At 43.0% G+C, this 25,918-nt stretch overlaps 1 protein-coding gene across 1 annotated transcript; it reads right to left on the bottom strand.

The window, feature by feature from the left end:
• Positions 1-774: 774 nt before the first annotated feature.
• Positions 775-25,429, bottom strand: MEAK7 (MTOR associated protein, eak-7 homolog). Its single transcript, XM_054048718.1, has 8 exons — positions 25,180-25,429; positions 17,072-17,262; positions 10,017-10,247; positions 9,088-9,232; positions 7,925-8,365; positions 5,152-5,270; positions 3,788-3,967; positions 775-2,786 (listed from the first exon to the last, which is right to left on the bottom strand). The coding sequence occupies exons 2-8, from the start codon at positions 17,237-17,239 to the stop codon at positions 2,664-2,666; spliced, it is 1,407 nt and encodes a 468-aa protein (XP_053904693.1). The 5' UTR covers positions 17,240-17,262; positions 25,180-25,429; the 3' UTR covers positions 775-2,663.
• Positions 25,430-25,918: the final 489 nt, after the last annotated feature.

The following is a 25,918-nucleotide window of genomic DNA, read 5'->3' as shown; positions in this document are numbered from 1 at the left end:
TCTCTTTGTTTAAACAGTGTGGAGAGGGCTGGGCTGGGCAAGGTTAGTGTGGCAGAATACAACTTTTGCAATACATAAGCATTCTGTCAGCAATTACAACATCCAAAGTTCCTTATTCACTTACCAGGAAGTGCCTTGTGTCAGCATCGTCTTGCTGGGCAAGTCTGTAAATAGATCCTCCTTCAGAACACTCACTCAGAGCACCACCCTGTTCCATTTCTCTCTCCCCCACCAACCACCTTCACCTTATATGATCTGATTTAAAGATAAAAAAGCCCAGTTCCTCAAAGGTCACAAATCACAGGACTTCAATGCAGTCAAATGCTATGCTGATTTACAGCAGGATGTTGCCCAACATGAATTTCCTGGACAATACCAGCCCTAGTTCCAACAAAGACAAGTCAGCTCTTCAGATATTAAGTTTTTGGTGAAGAGCAGTTTTCTGCAAATCACTTAACAAAATTAAATAAAACCAACCAACCACAATAGCTATTCTTTGGTGACAATAGCCTCCACTTGTTCCTGCTTACCATAAACTATGAACTGGCTCTGGTTTGCTTAAAAACTGCAAAAAAAAAAAAAAAAAAAATCCCATAGATAACTTACCAAACTACTTCTAAAAGATTCCAAAAATGCAGCAATCTCTGGGGTGGAACCCAGAAGCTATTTTAACAGCGCTCAGTCACACTACACAATCGTCTAGTACAGACAGAGAATAATAGCTAATTGAAATTGTTGGGGAAATTTCAGGAGGCAGGATGTAAAATAAAACTGTTACAGAAAGAACCAAATACATTTATTAATTGATCTTGTACAGCAGTTCTGTTACATATCATTTAAAATGATTATAAAAACATTCAGAGAAGAAAACAATTGTGTAAAAAGTTCAGTATAATTAACGTGCTCAAAATTCTGTGTTGAGTAAAGACTCTGGACCCTAACTTGATCATTTAGATAAACACACAATATTAGCTTAGTCTTCCCAACCTATACTGATGAATAGGTACTACATATACGCTAACCATTATTATGGGTAGGGTACAAAATGCATAGATGATTACTAGGGTCTACAGCAGGAGGGATTTGTCCATGTTCCCTTTTCAACAATAATTTTATATATAGTAATCATGAATACCACCAACTTCTCACATTATAAAGTGAAGACATAAATACAAGCTAATTGGATGTCCTACTTTGGCACCCAATGAAGAAGCATCAGATAGCTAAGGGTACACCAGAAAATACTTTCAGGGTGGCATTAGAGTTGATTGGACCCTGATCATATACACTGTTAAAGTATATTTTATGCACCATGCAGTGTCAACAGTGAACACCTAGACCCTTTATATGACAATGAATCCAGTGTAATACAAAGATGCTTTGATGTGATCTTCTGCTTTACTGGGAGAAAGATTCCTCAGTCATACATATCAATAAAGAGATCAGTACTGATTTTCAATTCCCCATGTCACTTGCTGGGGCGAAAATTCTAGTTCTCAGTAGAAGTGGGTTTGTTTGGCGAGTAAATGACATAGCTGGAGGGTTAGCAATACTCAAAGTACTGAAATACTGACCGCTATGAATGGATTCTAGTAGAAAAAAGTCCTGAATGTGACTGATTGATTGTAGTTACTCACCAGCACAGACGAGTGTTGTAAATAACAGAGAAGGAGCTAAACAGAGGTCAAAATATTTTTTTAAAAATTAGTGATCACTGATTTCATTGTAACAAAATCTGTAATAAGACATTAACTCTAACATTTGTATAGGTTTTTAGTTGTATGGCTCCTTATGGCGTAATCGCGCACTCCAGTCTCAAGCGAGACTACCTCTGATGGCATTTTCCAAGAGAATTTCCATTGACATCAATGGGAGTTATGCCTGAATAAGAACCACAGGACTGGACCCACTGATAGAAGTCTTTGTGGTTGAATCCCTGAATGGCTGTTTTACAAAGGGCCAAATTCTGTGCTGGCTTATTAATTAAGTGAAACTTCACTCAAATGAAGTCTAGCAAAAGTCAGTGCAGAAGTGGATGCAGTATATCCAGAGTTCTATGTTTCTGTGTATAATCTATATATCATAATTTACTGAAAAGCTGAGCTTAGAAACAGATCCTAATTTGAAGCAGCTTTTACAGCAACAACGCAAATGAAGCACACCCTTTATAAAGACTGAACTGGACTGTTCTACAGATCCCATTTTAAAATGTTAACAACTTGTACGCTGCGTAGACATTTAAATAATGAAGCCGATTTCATTGCATGCAAGGAATTATTTTCAGCTGAGATATCAAAAGCTTGTTTGACATCTTTGAAATTCTATATACAGTAAAAGTTAATACTCCATGTGACTAAGCAGCAATAATAATATTTGTACTTAATATCTGCATGCAGAGAGGAAAATGAACCTATTGCAAATGCTATTACATTTATTTCCAGCTACAACCAGGACTTAGACAGCTATCTAAATTCCCACTCTTCCAAAAGAAACCATCTGCAGTCATGACATCTTCCTGGACCTAACTATTACGCTAGTACTCTTTATACTGTATTTTTGTTTCAGCTAATTATACAAGTGGAAACAGATGACAAAATATCCTGTCCAAGAAATATCAGCACTTGATGGGATCAGGCAGAACAATCCAAGTCACATGGGTCATCTTAGTTGTCACCATCATCTTCAGTCTGCTCTCGCAAACCATCGCTCCGACGACTTTTTCCAGACATTTCTAACAAGGCGTGAGCCTCGGGGTCTGTATCCAGGATGCTCTTCTTACCCTTTATCTTAAACAAAATCGAAAAGGCAATTTAAAATGTCATCACAAATGTCAACAAGGTCAAGTCACAAGTAAATTAAGCTTGAATATCCATAAGCTGCTTGTTCGGCTTTAAAGATTGTTATGATGATTTCCCAGGTGCATGTAAACGGAAAAGATACACTAGGACATACCAACTACTTTGCGCCGCTCCAGTGACACAAGACAGCTGTAAGGTTGGCTTAGCAGGCCAGTTTACTGTTTATGGTTGCTTTGGGTCACAAACCAGACAGAATATACTGGTTAATCTGACCCAATATTTCAAGTGCAGACGTGAACTTTTAAGTGATTCAAATACAATTTGACAGTCTTCCTAAAAGACTAGTTCTGTTTCTATTTCCAGATGTGTGCGCACTGTATAGCCTCTGGGCATGTTTACATAATGTGAAAAGAAAATATCAGCTGCGTAAAATAGACAATGTAACACACACACACACACCTGAGGAAAATTTACTGTACAAAGACAGATTTCCCAACCTGGCCTCAGGAGCAGAGAAACTTTCATACAAGTTTATTTATGCATGTCTTAGGCAATAAGACCTTCCCCACTTGTTCTTATTGAAACCAAGCCCCACAGAGATTTCCTGCATCCCTGACTGAATTATGGCTCTCTTGATTCCCTTCTCTTTAACACCCGAAATAATCCCAACTCCCTCTTTGATATTTACATGCTTCAAATATATAGCATCATAGAGTTATTTTAAAGGATTACAATAGCACAGCCAATGTTTCATACAGACAGCTGCAGTAGTCGTGGTTTGCTCCATTTATGCCTCTTGTTCCAGTTGGCATATGTACTTTATGTGTTTTAAATTGCATAAAGTATTTAGCTGCCATAGCAATGGGTGCTAGGACAAAAAAGTCAACATATTTAAAACATCGTAGAAATATGTTAAATATATTCTCTGTTGTATGTTTCTACACATGTAGGTTAATTTTGCCAGCTTTTGAAACACTGTATTCACTTACCACTGCGCTTTTTGGGAGATCTCCCACTGCCCACACCTCCATGGCATCTATTGTAAAGTTTTCATTAGCTGACAGCTGAGGACTGTTATAGGTGGTACAGCTAGGTTTCGCTCTGCTGTGTCCATTCCCATAGTTACTGTCTATCCAGAGCCCAAAGTAATCATGCTGTCCTCCCATGCCCTGTGAAATAAATCATCACATTAAATACTTATTAAACACACATAAACCAGAAACTAGGCCAAGGCTCAGGGGTAGACTGTAAGTTGCTAGTTTCAGTATTTATGGCCAAATTTCCAAAGCTGGTAAAATGGGGCATTTCAAATCAGCTTGTGTTTACATATCCAAATTGAACCTTTGTGTGTGCAAACTATCTGTACAATACCCACCTTGCAGGTCCTACAGGAGCATGACAATTCTGCAGCCACATCAGCTGTACCTTGCTTTGGAAATGTAACCCGCTATGTAGTCTAACAGCTACTGTTTGTTTGACAACATGCCCATTTTAACAAGGCGGTACCCATTTTAGCCAAGACTTTCCCATTTAAAGCAACAAGTATAATTTGATGTGGCTTTCTTTAAAGCAAGATTTCACTGGGATGCAGTGATTACTGAAGTAACTACTGAGGCAATGCTGACAGATTCTGTCTTAAAACATTTGCCTGCTTGTTTAAAATAACTGAAATCCACCATGGTGCTGAGGACTCATGCAAAGTCCTCTCCACCTGTAAGACCCTGAACAGAGAACTTCCGGGGGTAGTCACACAGAGACAGACTGTACAACCCTTGTACATAGTTTTTGATGGGGGTTTCTTTATGCCAGCCATGCATAAACCAGCATGGAGCGTGGCAGTGAGAAGAGATTAAGGATGAGTCATATGGATCTTCAATTACGCAGGTCTTGGGAATCTAACACCAAGTAAATGGTGTGGACACGTGCAACCAACTCTTCCAGCCAATAGGATGGAGTGGCAGCATCCGGAGGGCTGCATGCCAATGTTGAATGTTGTTTCCAACCTGAGGATGAATTCCACTCCTTAATTCCCCCAGAAACTTCACCTGCGCAAAGCCAAGTTACTTGGGTTAGAAATGCATGAAATGGATTTTACCCTAAACAGTTTACTGTTTAAATATGAACATCAGCTGTAAATAATCAGCTAAACTGGCATCTTTACTCTGAATGAAAACGTATTAAGGTGAGAAATCCTCACAGTAAAAGCGCTGAGCTAATACACAAGGAGAAAACTTCCTTTAAGAATCATAGCACATGAAATATGTCAGCTTAAAAAGGCAGAAACAAATACACAAGACACTTTCAAAGACCAGCCACGAATCTGATTCCCAAACTGTCATTTCTTAGTACTTACGAGTCCATTTGGCATAGTTTGCTGCCCATGATTCAAATACATGTAGTGGTCATTGTATCCAGTGTCCGTGTACACCGCGAGAGAGGGAGAAACGGAAAACAAAAAGCATCTGTTGTCACCTATAAATTGCAGCAGCGTAAAGTGTCGGAGACAAAACAATGGACAAAGTGTGACTTACTTATGAATAGGACAGGAAAGCAAGATCCCAAAAAGCAGCAGCAAAACGGTTCAGAAACAGCGCTGATATGTCAACAGTGCCAGTACTGATGCTTCGTCAAGACACATAGCCAGAGTCTGTTCTCTGTTATAGCTACACAGCACCACAGACAGCAATGGGATTGCATGGCTATAAATGAGGGCAGAATCTAGGGATCCTGGGTATGTTTGATTACAATGTAAGGACCGGGCTACCCACAAAACATGCACGGGTTCACCTACATAGTTTTTAAATCCATTTAGTTGGAGCAGTGCAAACCCCTATGTGTGGACACTCTTGGTTCTATCTACAACTGGGATGTATCAATTCAGCTTGATCGACGTAAAAAACACTTTTAGTTAAGCGTGATGCAAGTTTTGTATGTAGATTAGGCCTAAGGGTCTGATGCTTCAGCGCCTTGCACCTCTTATTTGCACCTGTATAAGCGAACTGTAAAATGCCATCTAAGCAGCATGTAGCATATTACCTTTATCTTGCACAGGTGTGTTTACACACAGTACAAGACACTGGCAAATCAGGGCCTACATTTTCACAAATTAGGCCCCAATTCAGCAAAGTATGTGCTTAAGTACTTTGCCAAATCAAGACCTCAGCTAACATTTCCCCTTGAGTTTAAGAAACTCAGAACTAACAATGTGAAACAATATCTTGGATAATGCCCTACTGAACAGTTGGCAAGGGACCCAGACTGAAAGGTTAATTAAAACCAATAACTTTTTACAAATGAGTAATATGGAGTAAAATGAGCAAATATGTAATTTAGGGAGTTATATTAATAAATGAGAATGTTCAGCAGGGTAAGTTATCTATTAAGTCAATGCAACAGAGTTTCTACTCTCACAAATCAATTTTCTCTGCAAAATTTCACAAGGATTTTTATCAAATCTCATTTTTCCTGTCTAATTTATCAGGTCAAGGAGTGCTTGATTCAATATCTACAAGTTAAAAAGTGTCCCCTGCAATAAGATGCCACCGGTTTCTGTAACCCGTCTGCCACAACTGTTCTCTAAGGGAGAACATGCGTCTGACGAAGTGGGTATTCACCCACGAAAGCTTATGCTCCAATACATCTGTTAGTCTATAAGGTGCCACAGGACTCTCTGTTGCTGTTCTCTAAGAGCAAATGCTAAAGAACTGTTGCAAGAATTCTCACCAGAAAAAAACTGTGATAATGCGCGAGGCAAGCTGCATTTGAAAAGAAAATAACTTGGCCATTTAAAATTCTTCAAATCCTCTCCTCTCAAATTCCAACCAACCCAAAGGCACTCATTAACCCACATGATTAGCAACTGGCATGGCAATATATTTTGTAAATTAACCTGCTGGAGTGAGAGAAACACAAAAATCATATTCAAATGTTACCTTGCATATATTTTTTCTTCAGTTACTACTTCAAAAGCTAAAGTCCCCTCTGCCCAAGTTTTGTAAAGGGAAAATAAAGGGTTCGGCTAGCATGAGTGAGAGCTTTTAGATGCAAGGGGAACCCCTTGTTGCTGTATTTTAAACAGGAACATAAATATCCATCTAGTCATATACAGAAATATCCATCTGTTAGATGTAAGACCAATTCTGCTGAGCTTCAGCAATGGCATTCCAGTGACACAGAGCAGAATTTGGCCGTGTGTGTGTGTTGTGTGCGCGCGCGCGTGTGTGTGTGTGTGTTGTATTTTTTACTATGTAAAGCAACAGCCAAACAAATGTAAGACCGCCATCTAGTGGACATTTATTTTAATCTATTACATAATGAAGTTTGGTGGGCCACATTCTTCTCTCATTTACACCAATGGAGCTCCAGTGAAGTCTGTGGGTAGAACTGCAAAGATCATTTGTTCTAGGGTATTTATTCTGTGGTCAGTAAGTCCTGTAGATTTAACAATTGTCAATGAATAACAGATACAAACTGTAAAGCAACCATCAGTATTGGGTCTGAGTTCACAATAAGGCAGAGGAACTAGCCAGGTTTTTACCAACATACAGAATTATAATTTCATTTTGAATGTAAGGAAGCAAGCATTTCCTACATTTTAGAGAAGCATAATATGTGTTATCCCAGTAAAATTCCTGAGTTCGGGAAGTGGATATAGAAAGGTATTCCTGCTAAACAACATGGAATGCAAAAGATACCGATGAGCCACACATCAACGACCAGTGTGGCTACATTCTGCTCTTGTAAGAGCATCAACCTAGCAGGTGAAGAGACATTTTCTAAGGGAATCAATAAATGAAAGAAAAAATGGTTTGATTAAACTGTGTTTTGTAAGGGTTCATCTACTGGATGTTGTCTTACCAATATTATGGGCAACTCTGTATATGAGAAAACAGAAAATAGGGAGTGGCGAAGAACTACAGGGTCAACAAATTATTCTTCCACTGAGACAGATAAGCTTTTGAAATTAAGTCAAAAGATAGCCACATGTTAAAATTTGGAAGAGAACAGATTCAATGGTCTTGCAAGAGTTCCTTCCCCTTCGCTCCCTTGATAAAGTCTTCATTAACACATGCCATGCTGCTACTCTAAGCCATGAGATTTTTGCAGAAAAATAAAGAAATTCTTACCTTGAAATTGTGGTTTAGCATCCCATGATTGTGATGCAAACCCACCAAAGATATATCCATCCGAGTCCTTTAAGACCAATATACAGGGACCCTTGTTTACGATTTGCCCACACAGCTGTGAAAAACTTTCTCCGTGAACCCGAGAAGAAAACAAAAGCCTCCACTTGAGCTGTAGCTCCGAGGGTAGCTGGGAGTTGATGTATATGATGGATGGGATGTCCAGAAAACTAACAAATCTTCTTCCTTTGATGCCCTTGCATTCTGGAACCAAATTGACTAGGTCTTCAGCGTGATCTGGGAGCGAATGCAGGACAAGGAGCCCCTGCCTGACAATAACACTGAGGAAAGTAGAGATCTGTGGAACTTGGAACACCCAGTTCTCAATGGTACTTTGATCACACATGGCATCCATCAGAGGCGGTCCCACGAGTTTCTTCCCATCTACATAATGAACACGTTAACACAAGGTAGCTTGTACATTTCTCACAAGGAATCTGCAAAGCTGCTTATAGCATCCAAGTCTATATCTTCCCCTAAGTATATAATTACCTGCCTTCTAATTTTTTACAGTGGAAACACTTAGTCACATTTGTTCATTATTTGAATATTAAACTGCATATGGAAGGAGCTAATACTGTCCGCAAGATTCAGTAAACATATGCGTTGGAAAGGGGCATAGCGCTTGGTAACTTGGGACAGCCTCTAGCTGTGTTGGAAAGATGGTTGAGAAATATGATGTCTCAGTTATAATGGATCAGATGGCTTTTAAAAGATGAAAGATCTAATACCGTAGCATAGCAAAGCATGATCTTGTTCATCCAGCAGAAGCAAAGACTGCCATAAATGGATATAAATGCACCAAAATACCGATCAACTGAAAGCCAAGTAATTCTACAATGGTGACGAGGCCTAATGAGATAAAACACATAGCTATAAATCTGCATGACTACAAATTAGATTGAAATCCAAACTGCTCCTGGATTCCATCAGGAAGTGTAGGTGGATAATTAAAATCCCCAGATCTGAATTCAACCCTCTCGTTTTGGTTCTTGATCTGAATTTCTAACTCCGGGTCAGAGAGAGCAAATATCTTACAAGAACAGCTGACTCTGCAAGATTTGCACCATTTTGGCATAAATTATTTCAGTATTTTCACTGCTCACCTTCAAGTTTCAGTTCTGATAACAGCTGAGAAACCAGAGCCTTTACTCCACTGGCAGGATCTTGAGTCTCCTCCAGATTCCAGCCCTTCAGCAGATTCCTGTAGCTCAGTACGTGAACTACAGAGGTGATCAGATCCTCTGTGAACTTAAAGGGCATAACATTGCCATTACAACCTTAATTCCATATTTAAAAGAAAATCGCCAAGAAGACCACAGAGCACCCCACAAGGGCATTAATCGGTGCTTATCGCAGTGGTCTGGGTGATATGGACGTCATTGACGTATGTAAATGTTATGAATAACACCTGTCTGCTATAGTTAAATTTCATAAATAATCATAGTTCGCATTTGTTAAACACCCTTCCCCCAATGATCTCAAGTATAAACCTTAATTCTCAAACATCCTTCCATGGTATAGTAACTATTAAACAACTTTTACCGATGGGTAAACTGAGAAGAAACAGAGGGTCAGGGAGTGTAATTTACAACCTAGCCCACATTGGGGGTGAAGTGGAGCTACACTGCCCCCAGAGGAACTTGAGAGTGCTCGGGCTGCATCATCCCGTTTGTTTGTGAAGCTTGTTCTCCCTTTGGGCTACTCTACACCCCCTTTAGGTGTGTGAACCCTGCGTGTGCCTCGAGGGAGCAGTCTATATGCTCCTCCCAGTGCAGCCACTGACTCTTGAGACAGGTTGACGGGGGGCAGAGAGGAAAAAGCTTACGTACTTCCATCCCCACAGCACACCTGCACTACTGCCATACACAATCTGGCCCTAAAATGATTTGCCCAAGGTCAGAGTGAGTGAGTGGCTGAGCTAGGAAAAGAGCCCAGGAGTCCTGAATCCCAGCCCGGGGCTCTAACCACTTCCTCCCCAAAACATTTAAGAAAACAAAAAACAAACTACACACAAATGATTTTTTTCCTTTACCTCTTGGATTTGTTTTCCCTTCACAGGCCCTTCGGTACTAGATATCATTCTCATTATTATGCTACTCTTCTCCTCTACGTTGCCTTTTAAAAGGGCTGACATAAAAATTATGAACTGCTCCTTAACAATCTGTTCACTTGACTCAGGTGACTTCCCAGTCAGGTCAATACTTTTCATTCCATTGTATAGCCTAGAGGTCATTTGCTCTGGTAATGCTTCCTGGACATGGGCCTGTCAGAGAAAGAAGAGTTAAGGACAGATTTTTTACTAGGAAGAACAAGACTTCTATACGCAGCTAAAACAGTCCAGCTGATCTGTGCTTAGGTGTACTGGTTAGGAACTGAATATCCAACTATCTAATATATATTAGAGTGAAACCTTCATGGAAGATCACTTCTCAAAGAGGCAGTCCCCATCTTCATCAACTACTTTATAGTATCCCCAAGGTTTCCAGCAGAATTTTGTAAGACCTTTAGTTATTTAGAAATTAATAGGCCAGGGGTTCAAAACAAACAAAAGGAAGTACTTCTTCACACAACACACAGTCAACCCGTGGAACCTGTTGCCAGGGGATGTTGTGAAGGCAAAAGGTATAACCGTGCTAAAAAAAGAATTAGATAAGTTCATGGAGGATAGGTCCATCAATTGCTATTTAGCCAAGATGGTCAGAGATACAACCCCATGCTTTGGGAGTTCCTAAACCTCCAACTGCCAGAAGTTGGGACTGGAAGACAGGGGCTGGATCGCTCAAAAATGCCCTGTTCTGTTCATTCCCTCTGAAGCATCTGGCACAGGCCACTCCCAGAGACAGGATACTGGCCTGGATGGACCACTGGTCTGACCCAGTATGGCCGTTCTTATGTAAAGGACAGGGTCATTTTATAGTAACTATCTTAAACTAAAACTTGTAAAAAGTTGAAAACATGCAAGTGAAGGATTTCCGTAAGAAAACACCATTTCAAAGATCTGTGGCTCAGTTAGTCAGACCAAAGTTTTGAATGTATTATGTCAATTTTTCTTTTTGGAAATATAGCTCACAAATGCATTTAAAGAAATAAGTAAATGAAATTTCCCCCCATCTAATTTTGCCTCTTAGAAACCAAATGCAGACAAGATAATTAACTCTGAAAAGTAACTAGAATGCATGTATAATAACTACCTTTAGAAGGATTTTTACTCTGCAGAGCAATGTTCAATTCAATCATTGGGCCAAATCTAGTTCACCTTACTCATGTAAAGAGTCCACTGACTCTGGACAATAGAAATCAAAGGGACTGATCATGAGAGTAAAATGAGTAAGATTTGGATTACTGTCTAATTTCTATACAGCTTCATACAATATATCATAGACATAGAATATTAAAGGAGATCTCTGGCTCTTGACTTGAGAAGCTTTCACAGTATATAACTAAAATATACAAAATATATTCATACACTAAAACAGAATGTGATTACATAGCATAACACAGAGGTGAGCAAACTATGGCCCGCGGGTCGCTGGCAGCCTGCGGGATCTTTTTATCCAGCCCTTGAGCTCTGGCCGGGGGAGCGGGACCAGGGGCTTGCTGCGCTCTGCCCGGCACTCCGGCCAGGGAAGCGGGGCCGGGGCCTTGCCACGCTCTGCCCAGCGCTACCAGCCCCCGCCTCAGTGATGAGCAGTTCATTTTGAGCACCATCTTCCGGGAAGATTCTTCTGGCACGCTAAACGCCACATTGCACAGGTATGACTTCACCACCCCTATGCAGCAGCGTGCCAAATCCCCTCCCAGTTTCCTATGGCCCCACCCTCGAGAGCCTCGAGTGGAGGGAAACCGCCTAGGGGCCGCAGCTGCTCCCGTCCTAACTCGGGTGCCTCCGCATGTGACACAGCTGCCTTGGTGTCACACTGCCAGCAGGGCCCCTAGGAGTCCCTGGTACCGCCCCGTGAAGCCCCCCACGCAACACCCCTCATAAGTCCTCTCGCCACACCGCGGTAACATCCCTTACTATATACAAACTTTTAATGAATACAACAGTGCAAACAGAACTCAAAGTACAACAGTAAGAACATTTTGGGGGGGGAGGTTGGGGCATAAAGTTACAGGTGAATTTACACCTGCCTCTTCTTGTCCACATGGGTTCTGGGATAGAGCGCCATGGCTCAAAATTGTCAGGGGCACTGACGCCCGACAAATCCAGGCTAGAGAGAGGGCCCAGTTTTTTCACAGTGCCTGCCATCTTGTAAAACAGCAGTTTGAAATAAGGGCAGCAGTTAGGATTTTCTTTTCCCTTTCAAAAATGAGCACTGCAAAAAAGAAAAAAAAAAAGAAAAGTGGACAGTGAGTGTCGGGTTTTCAACAAAGAATGGAACGCAAAATATTTTTTCACAAACGTGAAGTCGAAGGCTGTATGCCTGATGTCAGGAGAGCATTGCGGTATGTAAGGAGTACAATTTGAATCGCCATTTTTCAACGAAACATCCTAATGATGGCAGCAATTTAACAACTGAGGAAAGGGCAAGAAAAGCTGAGAAACTCACCACGAACTTAAAAACTCAGCAAAATATTTATGTGCGACGAGCTGCAGTTCAGGAAGCCACTACAAAGGCAAGTTATATTCTGGCGTTTAAAATAAAATAAGCCTTTTGCTGAAGGGGAGTTTTTGAAAGATGCATGGTTGATGTTGCTGGCATGCTGTGCCCGGAATACCAAAACATGTTTGAGAACATTAGTTTGTCACGAAGAACTGTTACTTGCCGTGTAGAAGTGATTAATGAACATTTGGCTTCTGAGTTGAACAAGAAAGCACAGGGTTTCCGTTAGCTCTCGATGACAGCACTGACATTAAGGACACAGCAGTTACTGATTTCTGTCAGAGGAATTGAGGACAAATTTGAAATCACAGAGGAATTTTGGAATCAATGAAAGGCACAACTAAGGGATCGGATTTATACGAGAGGGTGTCTGGGTGCCTTGGACATCTGAAGCTCCCCTGGAGTAAACTGGCAAACATAACCACAGATGTATCACCAAATTTAACCGGGAAAAATGTAGGACTTTTCAAAAGAATTCAGGACAAAGTAAAAGAAGACGACCCTGATAAAGAGGTGATTTTTCTGCATTGTATTATACATCAGGAGGCCCTCTGCAAAAATGTCCTGGACATTGATCATGTTGTTTGCACAGTAGTGAAAATAGTGAACTACATAAGAGCAAGGGGACTTAATCATCAGCAATTCATTTCCCTTCTTGAAGACAATGACGCCGAACACCCTGACTTACTTTATCATACAAATGTCCACTGGCTTAGCCTAGGAAAGATATTGCAGCAAGTGTGGGAGCTCAGATTCACACTTTTCTGGAGATGCAGAGGAAAGAAAATGATTTCCCTGAATTAAAGAATTCAAACTGGGTGTGCGACCTCGCTTTTGGTGTGGCTACCTTGGCACATTTAAATGAACTTAATGTAAACCTGCAAGGAAAGAATGTGTTTGTACCCAAATTGTATTCTAGTGTGACAGCTTTCAAAGCTTAGTCTTGTTTTCAAAACAAATTCAGGACAAAGTGTTCGCTTACTTTCCAACAGTGAAATATTTGGGAGTGTCACCAGAGCAGAGAGAAAAGTACAGCAAAATTTTGAGTGACTTGCACAGAGAATTTTCTCATCGACTCTCTGACTTTGAGAAGATAGAGAAGACACTGGAGCTAGTGTCATGCCCACAGTCATTTGACTACAAGAAAGCCCCACAAGAATTACAACTGGAGCTCATTGATCTCCAGTGCGATTCCACTTTGAAGGAAAAGTACAATTCAGAAAAACTGGACGAGTTTTATGCCTCCTTGAGTGAAACAAAGCTCCCAAATATCCGCAAGGTGGCACAGAAAATCCTTGTTTTGTTCGGCTCCACCTATGTGTGAGAACAAACATTTTCCCTGCTGAATTACAACAAATCTCGCTACAGATCCCAGTTAACTGACCAGCATCTCAGCTCAGTATTGTGGATTTCCACAACGAGAATGACACCGGACTCTGATGCCATTTTAAAAAAGGGTGACCAGCTGCATTGTTCACATTAATCAAAGAGGGCGTGGAAAGGGGTTACATTTAGTTTAATTATTGTAATACTATTATAAATATACCATCATAACAATGTAAGTAAAGTTTTATGTTTATTTCCACTAAAATGTATCTTTATTAATTAGAGGTTATTTGAATATCTCTGAATTGCTAATTTCATGAGCATTCATAGCCCGCCATACAATTTCCATACCCAGATGTGGCCCTCAGGCCAAAAAGTTTGCCCTCCCCTGGCATAACACCTACCGGAGAGTATGTAAAGCACTGCACATAATATGTTCAATACCTTCAGCCTAATTCATCTCTCATTTACACTGGTGTAAAACAGCAATAACTTCACCGCAGGCAATGTACTTACACTGGTGTAAAAGCGTCAGAGATCAGAATCAGGTCCCTTCAGTGCAGTGCCCTTCCTAGTCGTCCCTGTGAAATAAATGGCCACACTCCCATGGACATCAATGGAAGCTGGACCACACGCTATATGTACAGCAAAGCCAATATGTAGGGCTCAATCCCACTCCCACTGACGCCAATGGTAAAACTCCCATTGATTTCAGCCGGAGCAGAACTGGAACCCACAGTCTTAGGGCAGGTATACACTAAGGCTTAAGTACACCCTCCCTCCCCCTCGTGACGCAAGTTACAGCAACCCAAGTGCTGTCCACACTGACACTATGCCAACGGGAAAGCGCTCTCCTGTTGGCGTAGAGCATCTTCACCAGATGCGCTACAGTGGCGCAGCTGCATTGGTGCGCCAGTGTAGAGCTTCTAGGGTAGACCCGTCCTTAGACATTATAGCCCATTATATCAAGAGAGGGACTGACACTTAGGGTACTGGTACGTTCAAGAGGTTTTCTAAAAGTGCCAGAGGATCTTGAAGTGAGACAAGTAGCAGGAACTTATGCCATGTCTACACGATCGGTGCTCGAGTGTACAGCTGCAGGGCTGCCGTATACGCGTATACACTACCCCCGCTAGTGGCACACGGCAGCCCTGCAGCTGTATACTCTAGCACCAATGGAAGGAGCTTTTCCATCGATATAGGTAATCCACTTCCCCGAGCAGTGGTAACTAGCTCGACAGAAGAATTTTTCCATTGACCTAGCTGTGTCTACACCAGGCGTTGGGGGGGCTTAATTACACCAGGAGTATACATTTTTCCCATCCCTGGGTGACGCATCTAGGTTGATGTAAATTTTAAGTGGAGTTCAGGGCTTAGCTAAACATCTTACCTGAAGGCTGTCGCACCTTCACAGTGCAAAATTATTTGCTTCCCAGCTCCCTTCACCACCATTACTACTGCATTGTTTTGTCACACTGGTAGATATGACATTTATTAGATTTGAATTTTTTTCCAAAAGGATGCCTAATCAACATTTAAAATAAATGTACACCTTTGTTTGTATTTGGAATCCTTTTCTAGAATGGTATGAAGAGAACTAATTACATTAAATTACAAGGGCCATGGATCTCTTGAGAAGACACAAAACAGCAATGTCTGTTGTATCCTTCACCGTGTCCATTCATTATTATTATTTGTACTATGGTAACATCTAAAACTTTATTGTGCTAAGCAGTGTAAAAATGAAAAGTGAATAACAGTTGCTGTCCCGAACAGCTTTGGCACCGATTTTTAAAGGAAGCTAGGTGCTTTTGAAAAATCACACTTGGCATCTATCTACATTTTTAGGTGTTAAATACCTTTAAAAAACTGGCCCTTACAATCTAAGGGTAGATCTACACTTACGGCAGCATGTAGAGTACAGACACTGCATGCTCAGCTAGCATGAGTTTAAAGAGCAGTGTACAGTGCGAGGCACAGCTTAGGCGAGTAGAGTAGAAGCATGCCAGAACGTTAGGGTAGATACCCTACACGGCTCTCTTCATGCCCCAAGCAGTGCATGCCACATCTACACTGCTATTGTTAGCAGTGTAGTGTTCCTCTGGCTCCCCTCTGCTATAGCCAATCCCCATCGCAGCGAAGATTCTGGCCACGGGAAGATACTCTGGCAGAGGAGAAGCAGTGGGGAGAGGCTCCAGGAGCTTCCCGCTGCTGGAGACTGTCCCAGCCACCTTCCCCCTGGCAGAGCCTTTCACTGCTGCATGTAGCTACACATTCCCTAAATGTCGCCGCCAGCGTGGACAAGGACTACACTGATAATATAGTCAAAAGGGTAGCTGGGAAAACAGAGGCATAGAGAGGGGATGTTACTTGCCTAAGTTCACAGCGCAAGTTAGTGTCAGAGCTGGGAAGATAAACTAGGTCTCTTGGCTCCCAGTCCAGTATCCTAGTCACTAAACCATATGCCCCTTTTCATTGAGCTCTTATTTAACGGATCCTATTCTGTAGTGTATATTAAAATACACTTTTAATATTACTTCAGTTTAGACATTTGACTGCTGTCACACTAAAGTTGTCAAATGCTACCAAAAAAATTTTCCTCCTTTTACTTGATTAGAAAATTAATGCAAAGTTAATCACAGAGTGTAATATATGTTAATTTGCTAAAACAGACAGCCTTGGCTTAATCACGCAAAATTAAATGTTCTCACTTCAGCACAAGGGTGAAGATTAGTGGCTGTGAGTGCAGTCAAGAATGACATAACCAAACATGATCTATTTATGTTACAACTTGCCAAGAAATTCTGTAAATTACAACACACCCATAAATTCTGGATAAGAAAAATATTCTCTCCATTTGTTGGCTTCTGCAAAACACATTCATATTGCTGCTAAGATACATCAGAATCAGACCTGTTGTTTATTCAGTTGGGTGCAACTAAAGAGATATTGAGTACAAATAAACCTCATTTATTAATAATCTTGAACTGTAAGAAAAAAATTAAATATATCCTTCCCCCTCAAAAAAAAAATATTTAATATGCAATTAAAATGCAATAACACCTAAAATTAACTACCCATGAATCTCTATTTCTTCTCTAGAAAACTATTCAATAAATTACATTACAGACATGTTAAGCATGACAGATTTTCTTGCCTTTAACATTGCCAGGGTTACAGCTTTTCTGGTAGCTTTTCCAATCTTTACTCCTCCGGATCCATCTGACCCAGATAAGGTATCAAATACTCCATCTATATCTGTCTTTTCCTCAGGAAGAAACCTTGAAAGGTGGTTCTCGTAGCAACTGCTTTCCACATTTCCCATTTTTTCAAAAAAGTGATGGAATCCTATGATGAAGAAGAAAGGAAAAAAGGATAAAAGCATGGGAAAAAACAAGTAATTTGGGGGGGAAAATACCTCAATACTGAATAGAAAAAACTCCTCACATATATGTGCAAGTTTTGTGAAGGGGGGGAACAATCAAATTAGTCATAAAATATCGCCATTAGGACTCTATGAAAGCAGAGATTCGACACACTTGAAGAAAAATGAACATTAAACATGATTTTAAAAAAACAATATGTAGTGTAAGTTGCACACTGAGCCCACCCTTTCTACCAATAAAAACATAATTTGGGGCTTATCAAATGGAAAAAACAATATGATTTAATGATTAAATCAGCTTCAATGGAGTTAATGTAAAACTGTGAGTTGGAATACATCAGTAAATGCAAGTGAACAAGTTGGTTATGGAATCTTTATGACTGATTATGCTATTTCTTTCTGATGGGTTTATGGACTGAAGCCGACTTACCCCGCTGTAGGGACGGCGGCAAAATCGACCTCTGTGGCGTCCCGTCGACGGCGCTTACTTCCACCTCCGCTGGTAGAGTAAGAGCATCGATTCGGGGATCGATTGTCGCGTCCCAACGGGACACAATAAATCGATCCCCAAGAGGTCGATTTCTACCCGCCGATTCAGGCGGGTAGTGTAGACCCAACCAGAATCTCATTTCCAAAAGGCACCAGACAGAGGGTCTGACCAGGAAGTGTGTCAGAGATCCACAGATGGTGGCTAGAGTCTACCCAGTGACCAGGAGGAGCTCAAAAGCACACAGGCCCAGAATGTGGGAACAAATACAGCAGCCAGGTGTGTATCCAGTAGGGGGAACTTTACCAGGGCTCTGACACCTATCAAGGGATTCATTTTCACCCTGCATGCCCATTAAAGCTAATGGTGTGTACATAAAAATATCAAGGTGGCAGACTCTGAAACATTCAGTCATCTAATCCCATCAACCTGAAATGACAAAAAGAATGATTAAAAAACAAAAACAAAACAAACAAAAAAACCAGACCAAATGTTAGTCTACATCCCCTAGACCAGATTCTGATCTCAGTTATACAAGAATATACTTGGAGTGAATCTACTCATCTCGGAGCCTCCAGATTTACATCAGCGTCACCGAATTCAAAGCCTAGTCTAAATTTCATTAAAGATGTGTTTTATTCATTTTTAAGCATTTCATTAACCTTCTTTAAGACAAAATGAAATGTATGCAAGGATCAATAACCACACAGAAGTGCCTGCACCCAACACATCCCAGTACTATTCACTGATTTGTGTTAAAATGCTCAGCCACATCCTCTACTGGTGGTATAAATGTGTTTTTAAACCAACAGCAAAACATCAATTCTTTTTATCAAGCGAGGTCTCCTGATGGAAATACTAATTCATGACCAGCGTATGAAAACAATGAATTAGGTCAAGACATTACTACAGAGTGCAGGTCTCTTAAGACAGCCTAAGAGAAGGTATCAAGAGTGACAGAAATAGGACTTCTTTGATGTAAAAGACCTAAAAATCTATTCCTCTTGGGGTATATACTGCAGACCGAATTCTCCATTCCCCTACAAGCTCTGGATGCTGCTCCGGAGGTGTAAAAGAGTCATAAAAGGTACTGGATCTGCCCACTGGGAAAGAACTTTACATAGAGGTTTCCTTAGCTAACATATAGCCGACATAACCAGCTCTTTGCCATCTTCCTTCACAGCCACCATCATAAGCAACATGCTGGAAGTAGGGGGTTAATCTAAGGGCTGCTTTGCTCCAGCTACCCTCAGTTGCCTCAACAGCCACTAAGGGGCCACAGCCACTAAGGGGCACAGTCACGAGGCTGTCCTAAGTAGGTTGTGAGTGGGATGCCTCACAGTATAAAGAGAAACACAGTGGGTGAGGAAATATCTTCTCTTAGTCCACTACAAGATACTACCTTACCCACATTGGCTCTCCAATATCCTGGGACCAACATGGCTACAACAATCATGGTCTGGAGAGGTGAAAAGGCAGCTTAAAGCTACCTTTCCTGTACCTCCATTCTGTTTCTCTGTTGAGCATAGTTCAGCCAGGACACTCAATTGGGCTCTGCATATTTTACAAGATTTGATAACGTCCATTTAGTTTTTAAAAAGGTATTGGGTATTCTATCTGGAAATCCTGGACGCCCCATCATCTCAGGCATTGGCACCCTGACAGCAGGATTGTCTGGCCATGTAGACTCCCTCCTCAGGCCCTACGCTACCAGCACTCCTAGCTATCTTCGAGACACCACTGACTTCCTGAGGAAACTACAATCCATTAGAGATCTTCCTGAAAACACCATCCTAGCCACTATGGATGTAGAAGCCCTCTACACCAATATTCCACACAAAGATGGACTACAAGCCGTCAGGAACAGTATCCCCGATAATGTCACAGCAAACCTGGTGGCTGAACTTTGTAACTTTTGTCCTCACCCATAACTATTTCACATTTGGGGACAATGTGTACCTTCCAATCAGCGGCACTGCTCTGGGTACCTGCATGGCCCCACAGTATGCCAACATTTTTATGGTTGACTTAGAACAACGCTTCCTCAGCTCTTGTCTCCTAACGCACCTACTCTACTTGCGCTACATTGATGACATCTTCATCATCTGGACCCATGGAAAAGAAGCCCTTGAGGAATTCCATCATGATTTCAACAATTTCCACCCCACCATCAACCTCAGTCTGGACCAGTCCACACAAGAGATCCACTTCCTGGACACTACAGTACTAATAAACGATGGCCACATAAACACCACCCTATACCAGAAACCTATTGACTGCTATACTTACCTACATGCCTCCAGCTTTCATCCAGACCACACCACTTGATCCATTGTCTACAGCCAAGCTCTACAATAGAATCGCATTTGCTCCAACCCCTCAGACAGAGACAAACACCTATAAGATCTCTATCAAGCATTCTTACAACTACTATACCCAACTGTTGAAGTGAAAAAACAGATTGACAGAGCCAGAAGAGTACCCAGAAGTCACCTACTACAGGACAGGGCCAACAAAGAAAGTAACAGAACGGCACTAGCCATCACCTTCAGCCCCCAACTAAAACCTCTCCAGTGCACCATCAAGGATCTACAACCTATCCTGAAGGACGATCCATCACTCTCACAGATGGGAGACAGGCCAGTCCTTGCTTACAGACAGCCCACAAACCTGAAGCAAATACTCACCAGCAACCACACAACAAAAACACTAACCCAGGAACCTATCCTTGCAACAAAGCCCACTGCCAACTCTGTCCACATATCTATTCAGGGGATACCATCATAGGACCTAATCACATCAGCAACATTATCAGAGGCTCGTTCACCTGCATATCTACCAACATGTGATATATGCCATCATGTGCCAGCAATGCCCCTCTGCTATGTACATTGGCCAAACCGGACAATCTCTACGTAAAAGAATAAATGGACACAAATCAGACATCAAGAATTATAACATTCAAAAACTAGTTGGAGAACACTTCAATCTCCCTGGCCACTTGATTACAGACCTAAAAGTCGCAATATTACAAAAAAAACCCTTCAAAAACAGAGTCCAACGAGAGACTGATGAATTGGAATTAATTTACAAATTGGATACCATTAAATTAGGCTTGAATAAAGACTGGGAGTGGATGGGCCATTACACAAAGTAAAACTATTTCCCCATGCTTATTTCCTCCCCCACCCCACACACAGTTCCTCATATCTCCTTGTCAATTGCTGGAAATGGACCATTTTCATTACCACTACAAACAATTATTTTTCTCTCCTGCTGATAAAAGCTCACCTTAACTGATCACTCCCCTTATAGTGTGTATGGTAACACCCACTGTTTCATGTTCTCTGTGTGTGTATATATATATATATATATATATATATATATATATATATATATATTTTTTTTTTTTTTTCATACTGTATTTTCCACTACATGCATCTGATGAAGTGGGCTGTAGCCCACGAAAGCTTATGCTCAAATAAATTTGTTAGTCTCTAAGGTGCCACAAGTACTCCTGTTCTTTAAGGCTGCCAACAAACCTTCTTCACCCATGCTAATTTAGATATGTTTTTTCAAAGTTTACAAACCCTTCTTGGCTTCTCTAGAATCAAAACCCACCCTCCCGGCTGCCACCACCACCCTTTTCACCCTTCTTATTGGAGAACTCTGCAATCTAAGAAGTCATCTATCTACAATGCGGTGGAATCAACAAACTACCAAAGCTTTACCTGTACATTCCCCCTCCCCAAGCTACCTTTCCATACAAACACACAAAGTTAAATATCAACAACTTCTAGCAGACAAGCCACAGGGAGATAGTAAAGGAAGGAAATTCAACTTGAGATGATTTCCCAGGCCTAATTTCTAGTGCTGCTGAATTCATTGTGAGGTGGTGTTAGCTAGATATTTGAGGCAAAATTGAAAATATGCTGTGACAGGATCCCCGGGGTGCAGCCTGGGATTGTGGGACCACTGTGCCCCCTTATCTCTCTCCAGCCTGGGCTGTCTCTCATAATGCTTTGCTCGTGACCAGCACCAAACCCTCCAGGTGCTGTTATCACTCAGCACAACCACATGTGGAGACCCAACACTCAGCTAGATTGCATGAATGCTCCCAGAGCCACTCATGAATCACACAGAAAAAGAGCCAAATCTCCCCAGCTCCCAACACTGTACCTCAGGAATATACCGTCTTGCACTGCTCAAGACGAGCAATGCAGATTTATTAATTGGTTCACCACTTCATCAATGGAAAGTGGATATACACCAGCCTTTGCAAAACCTGAGCAGATTTGCCACACACTTCATACAAACTCACTGGTAAAAATAAACAGTAAAACAAATGTATTGACTGCAAAAGAGAGATTTTAAGTGAAATTAAGCGATAGGCAAAAAGTCAGAGTTAGTTACCCAAAGAAATCAAATATAAGCACACAGTCTAAACCAGGGGTCGGCAACGTTTGGCACACGGCTCGTCAGGGTAAGCACCCTAGTGGGCCGGGCTAGTTTATTTACCTGCTGACGCGGCAGGTTCGGCCGATCACGACCCCCACTGGCCGCGGTTCACCGTCCCGGGCCAATGGGGGTGGCGGGAAGCCGCGGCCAGCACATCCCTCGCCCGCGCTGCTTCCCACCGCCCCCATTGGCCCTGGAGGGCGAACCGCAGCCAGTGGGGCCCGCGATCGGCCGAACCTGCCGCGTCAGCAGGTAAATAAACTGGCCTGGCCCGCTAGGGTGCTTACCCTGGCGAGCAGCGTGCCAAACGTTGCCGTCCCCTGGTCTAAACTCTCAATCTAATTAGACTGGGCAACATCTAGATTAAGCAGTTTTCTCACCCCACTGGATATTGCAGTTCATCGTACACAGATTTTACCCTTGAAATCTGAGCCAGTCTCCTCAGTTGGAGTCTTCAGAGTGTCCTTGTTGCTTGCAGCATAGGTGGGTGAAGGAGAAAGGCCAAGCATGGGCCCCCTGTGTTTGGTTTTATACCCTCAGTCCATGCGCTTAGAAAACCCAAGTCCAGGCATGTCTGGGTGGGCATTGCTTAGTCTCCAGGCAAGGTTGAGCAATTCCCCTGGTGTGGCCTCATGCACATGAGTCACTACATTGTAGCTCCCTTACTGGACAATGGTTGTTGATAGGTTGTTTGACACCCTGCCCCAGTGTTGGTTACTTTTCTTGTTGTTGCCTCTGGGGAGCTAATATCTGGCTGATTCCCCAACTTACAGAATGTTTTAGTGACAACCATACAACACAATTCTCATAACTTCATATACATTAATGATATACATATATGTAGAGTTACCAGATAGCATCTGTGAAAAAACGGGACAGGGGATGGGAGATAATAGGCGTCTATATAAGAAAAAGTCCCAAAAAATGGGACTGTCCCTTTAAAAATTGGACATCTGGTCACCCTACATATATGGATACAGAAATGACTTTCAGCAGATCATAACCTTTCCCGATACATATAAGGTAAGGTAAGAGCACGATTATATAAAAATGAGGAATATGGGGGTTCCAGGACACTCCCCCATGGTACAGAATATCACAAACGCACACTAGAAAACAAATCCTGGCCCCACTCCTTCCATGGCTGCAGCAGAACTGATGAAGTTCTACTTTACGGAGAGCAGAAGAGCGGTAGGACCACACATGGGGGTTTGCATTCCCCATATGCTGTAGAACTGAATTCTGGATGGGCTCCCTGTACGCCACAGTGCAAGGGTTCATGTGGGAGGGGTAAAGAGACTCATGTCCATAAGAAGATGCTGGGTGGACAGGGGTGGGATGGACTGGAGATGGGCTGCTGCCCTGTGTGCTGGGGCAGTTCAGCCTGCACCCAAGCAAACTCAAGGCTTTTCAGAAAATCCAACAAACTGCAGGCTAGCAGCTGTTGGGACAAGGATCCTTAAGCAGATCCACTAGCCACTCCTGCCTGGGCTACTGAGCCTGGAGGAGGATTCCCTGCCCACCGCCCCCATCCCCTGCAGATCTCCCTGTGCACTGCCTGGTCACTCAAATTCTGAGCAAGGGCTGAGACTCGGCCCTATGGAAGCACTCAAGAGTTTCAAACAGATTTACTGTCCTGTCCTAACAGCTGCTGGGCAGGGGCTTCCTGAAAGGTCTCACACTGAGGCCACCCTTGGGTGCAGGCTGCACAACCCCAGCCAAGGGCAGCACCTGCCACTGCCCAGCTAGCACCTTCCAATGGACATGAGTAGGCCTGGAAGAATCAGAATGTTATCGGGAAACGTTAATTTCACTGGGCAAATAAACATTCCCCTGGATGATGATCAAAATGAACAGATGGGCAAAGCCATCTGCTTTGAGAACGCTGCTTGGGAACTTCTTAGAGCTTTATGTAAGGATATTTATTTTATGTATTCTGACGTTGACAATGTGTGTTTTAATGGTTCAAAAGCTTTGACTTTGTGACTCTCAATACTGCTGTCATTAACGAGTTACGGCCTGTGCCCGCCCCCCATCTCACACCTGTGAACATTTGAAATCGATAAAAAAAAAATGCTTAAAAATAAGCATCACTGTTATAAAAAAAAAAAACAGTGATGTTTTGCCAGGTCTATAGCATTACCTCCGAGCCCCAGGCCAATAATCCCTGCACCCTAGCAACAGGAACATGAACCACTCCTCATTCATGCCATGAACTCTCCCCTCCTCATTAGCTAGTTAGGGTATTGCTAAGGCACGGGCCACCAATGCAGCCAGGGGCTAGCATCTAGGGCCCCCATCATGAATATGCTTTGTATTACTGGGCCAATCCCTGTGTTGTAGACTAATACTGCCGGGCCAGTCCATGTTTCATAGGCCCTGTACTGCCGGGCCAGTCCATGTTTCATAAGGCCCTGTACTGCCGGGCCAGTCCATGTTTCATAGGCCCTGTACTGCCGGGCCAGTCCATGTTTCATAGGCCCTGTACTGCCGGGCCAGTCCATGTTTCATAGGCCCTGTACTGCCGGGCCAGTCCATGTTTCATAGGCCCTGTACTGCGGAGTCAGCCCGTGTGTCATAGGCCCTGTACTGCGGAGTCAGCCTGTGTGTCATAGCCCTATACTGAGCCAATCTCAGTCATATTAATAATTAGCCCTGGTTATACACGCCAACTAATTAATATGCACAGGCCGGCTTACGAATATACCTGAGCCATCCCTCGTTAACAGGCGCGCCCTCTACCCAGGGTCACACTATGCAGCGTATCCCCTGATCCGCATTAACGAACACCAGATGTCATTAACGTTCATGACCGTTAGCAATAGTTACGAGGGCTCCTAATTCATAATATGATCCCGTCGTAATTATTATTCATGACCACGCCCCCTTCATTAATATTCACAGACCCCCTCGTCCCGGATTCTCCTCCCCTCACCTGGCCGCGGCTGCGCTGGACCGCTCTCGGTCGCTCCCCGGCGTCTCTCCGCAGCGGCCGCCTCACTCCCGTCCCGAACGGCAGCGAATGACGTGCTCGCCCCTCCGCCTAGACTGACCGGGAGGGGGGCGGGCCCGAGGCCTGACAGATGGGTCGTTCCGCTAATAGGAGGGCGGCTCAGGGTAGGGTCCCAGTATCAGGCAACAACGAATCCTCCGTGGGGTGGGATTTGCGGCTTTGCGGGCTGAGGCGTGACGTCAGGCGGGTGGGCGGGTCGCTACGGCAGGGTTTATCCCAAGATGGCCGCTCCCGGCCACGCCCCTTTACGTCATCGCTAAAGGCCGCAGTGATTTGAGATGGGGGAGTCTGGTGCTGACTAGGAGAGGGAGGCCCACTGCCCTCTGCCGGGCCAGCCATGTGTCATAGCCCTGTACTGCCGGGCCAGCCATGTGTCATAGCCCTGTACTGCGGGGTCAAGCCGTGTGTCATAGGCCCTGTACTGCCGGGCCAGCCATGTGTCATAGCCCTGTACTACGGGGTCAAGCCGTGTGTCATAGGCCCTGTACTGCCGAGCCAACCATGTCTCATAGCCCTGTACTGCGGAGTCAGCCCGTGTGTCGTAGGCCCTGTACTGCCAGGGCAGCCATGTGTCATAGCCCTGTACTGCCGGGCCAGCCATGTGTCATAGCCCTGTACTGCGGAGTCAGCCCGTGTGTCATAGGCCCTGTACTGCCGGGCC

Source organism: Malaclemys terrapin, chromosome 14 (assembly GCF_027887155.1).
Source record: "Malaclemys terrapin pileata isolate rMalTer1 chromosome 14, rMalTer1.hap1, whole genome shotgun sequence".
NCBI lineage: Eukaryota > Metazoa > Chordata > Testudines > Emydidae > Malaclemys > Malaclemys terrapin.
This window is presented reverse-complemented; position numbering and strand designations above follow the sequence as displayed.

Bases quoted from the DNA above. Each gene is read 5' to 3' on its own strand.
- MEAK7 (XM_054048718.1), bottom strand. From the start codon at position 17,239: ATGGGAAATGTGGAAAGCAGTTGCTACGAGAACCACCTTTCAAGGTTT. The intron at 9,233-10,016 runs GTAAAGGAAAAA...ATGCCCTTTAAG, and splicing joins AGGGAAAACAAATCCAAGAG to TTCACAGAGGATCTGATCAC. The intron at 3,968-5,151 runs GTAAGTACTAAG...TTTATTTCACAG, and splicing joins AAACTATGCCAAATGGACTC to GGCATGGGAGGACAGCATGA.